General features: G+C 35.1%; 1 protein-coding gene across 1 annotated transcript; it reads right to left on the bottom strand.

The window, feature by feature from the left end:
* Window positions 1–2,187: 2,187 nt before the first annotated feature.
* LOC143911146 (uncharacterized) lies at window positions 2,188–8,157 on the bottom strand. Its single transcript, XM_077429908.1, has 2 exons — window positions 4,933–8,157; window positions 2,188–3,657 (listed from the first exon to the last, which is right to left on the bottom strand). The coding sequence occupies exon 1, from the start codon at window positions 5,368–5,370 to the stop codon at window positions 5,032–5,034; it is 339 nt and encodes a 112-aa protein (XP_077286034.1). The 5' UTR covers window positions 5,371–8,157; the 3' UTR covers window positions 2,188–3,657; window positions 4,933–5,031.
* Window positions 8,158–10,541: the final 2,384 nt, after the last annotated feature.

Raw genomic sequence — 10,541 nt, 5'->3', positions numbered from 1 at the left:
TTAACACGTCGTGGTTAGTATCATTTTGAAGCTCTATTAGTAATCTTTCATTTTTGACATTTGTTTTATTTTTTTGGCCTTAGTAGAAAAATGCAGAGGCCTGAGATTGAAGAAACACATTTGCGATATTTTATGCTATTTTTATTTGACAAAGGATTAAAGTCAAAAGAAGCTACCCAGACCATCTGTGATATTTATGGAGACATCTTGGATACTCGAAAGTGCTATAGATGGTTTAAAAAGTTCAAAAGTGGCGATAGATCATTAAAGGACAAACCAAAAACAGGAAGACCCCTTAAAATCGATGATGACACCCTGAATTCATTAGTGGAATCCGATCCGCGCAAAACAATACATGAATTGTCACAAGACCTTGGTTGTCCACGTACAACAGTTCAAAACCATTTAAAAAGGCTTGGAAAAAAAATAGACAGGGTGTATGGGTAACGCACGAACTTTCACCAACGGCCATAGATCAACGCGTAACAATATGTTCATCTCTATTGTCCAGAAACGAAACAGATCCATTTCTAAGACGAATTGTTACTGGGGATGAGAAGTGGGTCCTTTACAGTAATTCTCGGAGAAAAAAACAATGGTTATCATCGAACCAGGTACCTGTGCCTACCCCTCGGCCAACATTGACGTTGAAAAAAGTTCTCCTATGTGTATGGTGGGATGTTTTGGGAATAATTCATTACGAATTGTTGAAACCTGGACAGACGGTTACTGCAGAGTTGTATTGTGCTCAATTGGAACGATTAAAGACGGAACTGTTAAAAAAAAAAAGATCAGTTTTAGTCAATAATCAAAGAAGGATTTTACAGCATGACAATGTAAGACCTCATGCAGCAAGGATTACCCAGGATAAAATAAGAGAGCTGGATTTGGAAGTTCTTCAACATCCACCGTATTCACCTGATATAGCACCTTCGGATTATCATTTATTTAAATCGATGGAACATTCTCTTCGTGATAAAAAAATTTCAAATGTCGAAGAAGTAAAAAATCACTTGGATTTCTATTTTAATAATAAGCCGCCAGAATTTTATGATCGAGGTATTAAAAAACTGCCTATATTGTGGAGGAAGATCATAGATAATGATGGAAAATATTTAATAGAATAATTATGTATAGTTTTTTTTTTAAATAAATGTTTTGTTGTATCATAAAAAAATGACATTTCTTTTCGATTTACCTAATAGAAGGAATCGGTTGTCCTGCACACATTATTCACAACACGGCTTCTACTGCCGCTGATATCTTGTCAAAAGATATAGGATCTGTAGTTTTAAAAATATATAATTTTTTTTCGATATATACAGTAGGGAATGAAAAACTTAAAAAAAATTGCGAGTCTGCTGAGATCACATATAATAATATACTATCCCACTCAAGAAGTAGGTGGTTATCGCTCCTTCCAGCGATTGAAAGGATACTACAGATGTGGGATCCGTTAAAACTTTATTTCTTAGAAGAAAAACCTCCAAAGGCAATAACAGATTTTTTTAAAAATCCATTATCATAAATTTACACGCTATTTATACATAGTCAAACTCTGCTAATCGAAAAACAAATCAAAAGACTTGAAAAAACGATTACGTGCATGTATATATACTTTTATACAACGCAAATATGGAAATATTTATTCATTTTACGTTTATTCAATTCATTATAATTTTTGTGCAGCGCAAAATTGCGAAAAAAACATTTTTGACAGTTTCAACACAAATTACTATTGAGCAAGGAATTGGAAACGGCCCAAAGTAGCAGTTAGTGTTTGAATCTTGCTACGAAGCAAACTACAAAATTGGAGGCTTATCCAAATCAATCTCCAGAACTTTCAAATTCTAGAGAAAAACTTTGCATCTAAATTTAGAAATAAAAAATAGACGGCAAAACTGCGCTTCATTATCTTACAAGAAAGGATGTTGTAGATAAAAACATTGATTAGAGGTTATCCTGTAATTCCACAGTACTTGGAAAATGTCGAAAGTCAAATCAGTCTCCAGAACTTTCAAATCCTAGAGAAAAACTTCCATCTAAATTTAGTAATAAAAATAGACGGAAAAACTCCACTTCATTACGTTGCAAAAAAGGATGCTGTAGATAAACACAAATTGCTTTTGAGTAAGGGATTAGAAACGACCCAAAGTAGCAGTTATATTGCGTTCTGTTTGATTTGATAGCGCGATGATTTCTTTATTGTATTTACATACATATGCATATACGGCTTACGTGTATGTATATACATATGCTTTTATGAAACGCAAATATGGAAATATTTCTCCATTTTACGTTTATTCAATTTATTATAATTTTTGTGCAGCGCAAAATTGCGAAAAAAATATTTTTGGCAGTTTCAACACAAATTACTATTGAGCAAGGAATTGGAAACGGCCCAAAGTAGCAGTTAGTGTTTGAATCTTGCTACGAAGCAAACTACAAAATTGGAGGCTTATCCAAATCAATCTCCAGAACTTTCAAATTCTAGAGAAAAACTTTGCATCTAAATTTAGCAATAAAAAATAGACGGCAAAACTGCGCTTCATTATCTTGCAAGAAAGGATGTTGTAGATAAAAACATTGATTAGAGGTTATACTGTAATTCCACAGTACTTGGAAAATGTCGAAAGTCAAATCAGTCTCCAGAACTTTCAAATCCTAGAGAAAAACTTCCATCTAAATTTAGTAATAAAAATAGACGGAAAAACTCCACTTCATTACGTTGCAAAAAAGGATGCTGTAGATAAACACAAATTGCTTTTGAGTAAGGGATTAGAAACGACCCAAAGTAGCAATTATATTGCGTTCTGTTTTTTTTTTTTAGCGCGATGATTTCTTTATTGTATTTACATACATATGCATATACTGCTTACGTGTATGTATATACATATGCTTTTATACAACGCAAATATGGAAATATTTCTCCATTTTACGTTTATTCAATTTATTATAATTTTTGTGCAGCGCAAAATTGCGAAAAAAATATTTTTGGCAGTTTCAACACAAATTACTATTGAGCAAGGAATTGGAAACGGCCCAAAGTAGCAGTTAGTGTTTGAATCTTGCTACGAAGCAAACTACAAAATTGGAGGCTTATCCAAATCAATCTCCAGAACTTTCAAATTCTAGAGAAAAACTTTGCATCTAAATTTAGCAATAAAAAATAGACGGCAAAACTGCGCTTCATTATCTTGCAAGAAAGGATGTTGTAGATAAAAACATTGATTAGAGGTTATACTGTAATTCCACAGTACTTGGAAAATGTCGAAAGTCAAATCAGTCTCCAGAACTTTCAAATCCTAGAGAAAAACTTCCATCTAAATTTAGTAATAAAAATAGACGGAAAAACTCCACTTCATTACGTTGCAAAAAAGGATGCTGTAGATAAACACAAATTGCTTTTGAGTAAGGGATTAGAAACGACCCAAAGTAGCAATTATATTGCGTTCTGTTTTTTTTTTTTAGCGCGATGATTTCTTTATTGTATTTACATACATATGCATATACTGCTTACGTGTATGTATATACATATGCTTTTATACAACGCAAATATGGAAATATTTCTCCATTTTACGTTTATTCAATTTATTATAATTTTTGTGCAGCGCAAAATTGCGAAAAAAATATTTTTGGCAGTTTCAACACAAATTACTATTGAGCAAGGAATTGGAAACGGCCCAAAGTAGCAGTTAGTGTTTGAATCTTGCTACGAAGCAAACTACAAAATTGGAGGCTTATCCAAATCAATCTCCAGAACTTTCAAATTCTAGAGAAAAACTTTGCATCTAAATTTAGCAATAAAAAATAGACGGCAAAACTGCGCTTCATTATCTTACAAGAAAGGATGTTGTAGATAAAAACATTGATTAGAGGTTATCCTGTAATTCCACAGTACTTGGAAAATGTCGAAAGTCAAATCAGTCTCCAGAACTTTCAAATCCTAGAGAAAAACTTCCATCTAAATTTAGTAATAAAAATAGACGGAAAAACTCCACTTCATTACGTTGCAAAAAAGGATGCTGTAGATAAACACAAATTGCTTTTGAGTAAGGGATTAGAAACGACCCAAAGTAGCAGTTATATTGCGTTCTGTTTGATTTGATAGCGCGATGATTTCTTTATTGTATTTACATACATATGCATATACGGCTTACGTGTATGTATATACATATGCTTTTATGAAACGCAAATATGGAAATATTTCTCCATTTTACGTTTATTCAATTTATTATAATTTTTGTGCAGCGCAAAATTGCGAAAAAAATATTTTTGGCAGTTTCAACACAAATTACTATTGAGCAAGGAATTGGAAACGGCCCAAAGTAGCAGTTAGTGTTTGAATCTTGCTACGAAGCAAACTACAAAATTGGAGGCTTATCCAAATCAATCTCCAGAACTTTCAAATTCTAGAGAAAAACTTTGCATCTAAATTTAGCAATAAAAAATAGACGGCAAAACTGCGCTTCATTATCTTGCAAGAAAGGATGTTGTAGATAAAAACATTGATTAGAGGTTATACTGTAATTCCACAGTACTTGGAAAATGTCGAAAGTCAAATCAGTCTCCAGAACTTTCAAATCCTAGAGAAAAACTTCCATCTAAATTTAGTAATAAAAATAGACGGAAAAACTCCACTTCATTACGTTGCAAAAAAGGATGCTGTAGATAAACACAAATTGCTTTTGAGTAAGGGATTAGAAACGACCCAAAGTAGCAATTATATTGCGTTCTGTTTTTTTTTTTTAGCGCGATGATTTCTTTATTGTATTTACATACATATGCATATACTGCTTACGTGTATGTATATACATATGCTTTTATACAACGCAAATATGGAAATATTTCTCCATTTTACGTTTATTCAATTTATTATAATTTTTGTGCAGCGCAAAATTGCGAAAAAAATATTTTTGGCAGTTTCAACACAAATTGCTATTGAGCAAGGGGATCGAAAACGACCCAAATTAGCAGTTAGTGTTTGAATCTTGCTACGAAGCAAACTACAAAATTGGAGGCTCATTCAAATCAGTCTCCAGAACTTTCAAATCCTAGAGAACGATACAGCAACACACTGCCGTATCCAGAGACCTTCCGAACATAGCCGAACAACGAGCCAGCAACACACTGCCGCATCCAGAGACCTTCTGAACATAGCCGAACAACGAGCCAGCAACACACTGCCGCATCCAGAGACCTTCTGAACATAGCCGAACAACGAGCCAGCAACACACTGCCGCATCCAGAGACCTTCTGAACATAGCCGAACAACGAGCCAGCAACACACTGCCGCATCCAGAGACCTTCTGAACATAGCCGAACAACGAGCCAGCAACACACTGCCGTATCCAGAGACTTGCTGAACATAGCCGAATGCCGAGCCAGCGACACTCTACCATATCCAGAGACCGCTGAACGACATACTTATACCACTTATAATCATACTCGTGTATACGTTGTTACATCAAAATAAATACCATATCCAACATATAGCTGTATTTAATACCGAAACACAGACGAACCTGTCTACAATACATGGCGGACTGGTGGTGAAGAACACCTTCACAACTAGATCAGTCCCCATAAACTTCTTGGAAACGCTTAAAGTTAAACGCAAGTCAACAAATAGCACGCGAAAATATAATACAATCTAAAACTTATGATGGAAGGACTTCCGCAAATCCTCCCATTCGGGAGCGCCGCGCGACAGGTCACATTCAGGACCTTTGAAACCCTATACACACTCGGCGCTTTCAAGCACGTGCTTTTGAAACGCGAAGAAACTAAAAGTTAATGTTGTCGACAATCAAATAGTAGAGATATTGCAAAATAGCTTAAATGTAACCCAGCGAAAGGAAAGGGATCAGATAGACAACCAAGATTTGGAAAAATTATATTGTCTATCTTTATTTAAAGAGTTAAAGAAGGACCCAGAGAATCGACGATTATCGACTAAAATCGAATTATTAAATGTTCTTCAGAGAGCACAAAACCCACAACAGTTGATGCCTCTCCTAATGAATTTAAATCCAACTTATTCAGGGTATACAATTGTGAGACCACCCCCAACATATCCGAAGAACATCAAGAAAAACCAGATGGTCCAGCTGAAGAGGAGATTGCAGCAGCAGAGACACGAGGAGCGGGGTGAAAAGGCCAGTTTATCAATTATCTAATCACTTCTTTCCTCCCTTTCAGTCAATCAAGCATATAACAATTTAAATTATAGTTTTTCAATGTCAATTAGCGATTCACGTAAATACAAAGATCGTTGCATTGGTCAATGGAAAAAATACCGCGTGCTGGGTACATTGTCACTAATCAAATTTACTGAAAATTTGTCAAATTGTTGACATCCACCGCATATAGGAGATTTACATCCTAATATAAAAGTTGAATTTACGGATCGAAGTTATAGACTTAATTTTTTTAAACGTATATTTACGTAAAAATATATTTTTTTTGTTTGAACTGTGTGTGTTTGAGTGTGTGATATTTAAATTGATTTTTAATCCTCGCGACCGTCATAAATAACTTTGTGTTCCCTTTACCGTTAATGTGCAACGTGTGGACAAAATGGAACGGCAGTGTATAAACAGACCAGATAACTTTTGCTACATTTGCGGTAATATCACTTTTTTACCGCAAAGACGTTCTATAACCCAAATAACCAAAAGGGCTTACCATCTATACTTTGGGTGTGAGATAGGCGATCAGGATAAAAGCTGGGCGCCACATATATGTTGTAATGGTTGTACATCAAATCTTAGCGGTTGGTTGTTAGGCAAGAGACGATCAATGCGTTTTGCTATTCCCATGAAATGGAGAGAACCAAAGAATCATGACAACGATTTCTATTTTTGTGTTACTCCTCCTATTCGGAGTGGCATTACTCGAATGAAAAAGTTAAGTATAACCTACCCCAACATACCATCCGCTCTTCGTCCTGTACCCCACAATGAAGAATTCTCTATTCCAGTACCACTGCAAATTTCCACAATATTTGAACTCGAACAAATAAACGAAATTTGTGAACTGCCATCAACCTCAAGAGAACCGGATTTTCCAAACGACGTCGAGTCTGATCGAAATCTTAAGATGGATCAAAACAAATTAAACGACCTTGCCAGAGATCTAGACTTGCCAAAATACAAGTCAGAATTATTGGGATCTAGGTTACAACAATGGAAATTCCTACAGGAAAAAGTTAAAGTAACTTCGTTTCGTAGCCGCCATGCAGATTTCGAGTGTTTTTTTTAGAATGTATGGAAGACTTACCCATCTGCGAAAACATAGAAGGTTTGATGAACGCTCTAAAATATAAATATGATCCAGAAGAATGGAGACTATTTATTGATTCGTCAAAATCTGCCCTAAAATCCGTTTTATTATACTATGGAAACACCCTACCGGCAATTCCAATTGGATATGCAGACAATTTAAAATACATCAATTATGATAAACATAAATGGAAGCTGTGTGGTGACTTCAAAGTAATCGGTATGTTATTAGGATTGCAACAAGGCTACACAAAATAATGTTGTTTATTATGCGAGTGGGACAGTAGAGCGAAAAAATACTATTACAAGAAGATGGATTGGCCAGTCCGACTATCACTCGAACCAGGAGAAAAAAATGTAAAGCATCTGCCACTTGTGGATTCCACTAAAATTTTATTACCACCACTGCATATCAAATTAGGTCTATTTAAGAATTTTGTTAAAGCTATGAATCGAGATGAACCAGCTTTTAATTACCTAGCCAAGAAATGTCCAAAAATTAAAGAAGGCATTTTCGTTGGTCCACAAATTCGCGAGCTCATGAAAGATGAACAGTATAATCCCTCCAAGTACGAAAGTAGCCATGCGGCAACAGTGTATGCAATGGTGAAACTAAATCCCCAGCCCCCCACTTATACCTGAATACGGTTTTTTTTTGCGCGAGTTTTGTCCCTTTGGATACGCTAGACAGTTATTGGTGTGCTACAGTGGAGGGAACAGCTGCCAAGAACAAAGAGGAGTTACAATTTGCGGTTGAAATTTTTAGCCAAAAATGGACGGTTCGAAAACTGTAAGTGCATTTATTTTTACTTACCTCCTTTACGTTTCACATGGCTTTCGTGTTATTGGTCATTTTTTATATCTCTTATTAAACTTTTAAATGCCTTTCATTATTTTTATGAATACTTTAATTATGTCAATGTGTAGTGCTATAAATGTACATACTTAGGTGCTTTCAAATATGTATTGTATAGCTATAATTCAATCCCAAATCCCAAATAGTCTTTTCCCGTGTCAAATTATTTTGATTACTGTTCGATGTTTTTTTGTTATATATACACACAAATTCTAACGCCAATTTTTGGGCCCATTTCAGATCTAACGAAGACTTAACGGGAACCCACTCACATTTGGTGGCCTTCACAAACACTTTATCAAGCACACGGAAAGTTGTATTTATTAAATTCAATAAATAAGATAAAGAAGAAACCTGAATACATTAAATGGTCCTTCGAACAATTTATAACATAATTCAGATCAATCGGATTGGAATTCCGAACATGATCTTTCGAGCTGGAGTCGATAAATTGCTATGCGCGCACACAATCAGACATGCACGTTGAAATAGTTAATCGATATATGTACTTCTTCTAAGCTAACTACTCACACCACTGGGTAGTTCCGAAGAAGACACGTGAAATCAGTCAAGTAATATACTACTCAGTTGAGTAGTTAACTCTATCACGGGAACCCACTCACATTTGATGGTCTTCACAAACACTTTATCAACCACAAGGAAAGTCGTATTTATTAAATTAAATAAATAAGATAAAGAAGAAACCTGAATACATTAAATGGTCCTTCGAACAATTTATAACATAATTCAGATCAATCGGATTGGAATTCCGAACATGATCTTTCGAGCTGGAGTCGATAAATTGCTATGCGCCCACACAATCAGACATGCACGTTGAAATAGTTAATCGATATATGTACTTCTTCTAAGCTAACTACTCACACCACTGGGTAGTTCCGAAGAAGACACGTGAAATCAGTCAAGTAATATACTACTCAGTTGAGTAGTGAACTCTATCACGGGAACCCACTCACATTTGGTGGTCTTCACTAACACTTTATCAAGCACAAGGAAAGTTATAATTATTAAATTCAATAAATAAGATAAAGAAGAAACCTGAATACATTAAGTGGTCCTTCGAACAATTTATAACATAATTCAGATCAATCGGATTGTAATTCCGAACATGATCTTTCGAGCTGGAGTCCCAAACAGCTCGCATAAGTTGCAGCCCTTAGACCGCTCGGTATATGGACCAATGAAAAAAGCCGGGAACTCCTTTTGCGATTCGTGGATGAGAAACAATCCCGGTAAGATGATGACCATATATGATATACCAGGTATTGTTTCTCAAGCACTCCCATTAGCTGCAACTCCAGCAAATATTGTAGCTGGTTTCAAATGCACGGGGATCGTTACATTTAACAGGAATATCTTTGTGAATCAGATACCATTTTTTTGTATCTCCGGTCCGTCAGGACATAACAACGTACGTACATGTGCTTAATTACAAAATTTAAGCATTATCGGTCATTTCGAAACAGTGAATAAAAGTGGTGCACATTGGTGCTTATTTTGTCATTTATAATTTTTTCAATAAATAAAAGATTAAAAATATTATAGTTTTACTTACCGTAGAGTTATCATGATTCGTTCTTCTGAGGGTACAGCCTATCTCATGTTAGTATCATTTTTCAATAGGTGTGGTCCCAAAATATTTCGAAGTATTGTAAATGTATCCTTCCTCATTCGATAAAAACTGCGGAATTTATTATCATTTTCTGACAGCTACGAGGAACTTGTTAAAAATCTTTTGTCGTCATATGAAAAATTAGGTTGCAATATGTCATTGAAGATACATATACTCCTCAGGTTTCATCAAGATATTTCGGTAAATGCAGTTCAACAATGTTAGCGGATTATTGCTGGACAAAAATATAAATAACTGTTTATCAACTGATTATAAAAACTTTTTAATAAGCTCAGTTAAGCAACTAGTTAACTATGTATGTGTGTGAGAAGGAAGAAGAGAATGATAAGGACCAATTTATTGATGTAATTAGTGATATAAGAAGTTAAATAAAAAACTTGAAACATAACATTGAAAAAGACATCAAACTATTAAAAACTGATGTAACCAGTAAAAATAGTAGCAACGACAGTAAAAAATTAATTACGCCGAGCCAACAAAAAAGGAAGTGATTTTAATAATACCAAAAAGAAATCCTCCTTCCTTACCATCGAAAAAGGCGCCACAGCATGGCTGGTTCCATGTTCAATACAAGGAACGAAGGGCTTGACTAGTTCAAGCATCGTGATGAAGCGACACCAAGCGCTACCTCCATTTATGAATGGGCAAACAATACTTGGATGGCCGACAACTGCTTCGGCAGTCGTTGCTCAGCCTGAAACTCTGTACTTCGGACAAGAAATGAAGTCCCGAAGTCATGAGAAACATATTA

This window comes from Arctopsyche grandis, chromosome 4, assembly GCF_051622035.1.
Source record: "Arctopsyche grandis isolate Sample6627 chromosome 4, ASM5162203v2, whole genome shotgun sequence".
Taxonomy (NCBI): Eukaryota; Metazoa; Arthropoda; class Insecta; order Trichoptera; family Hydropsychidae; genus Arctopsyche; species Arctopsyche grandis.
The sequence above is the reverse complement of the archived record's forward strand: the minus strand, read 5'-3'. Positions and strand labels throughout refer to the sequence as shown.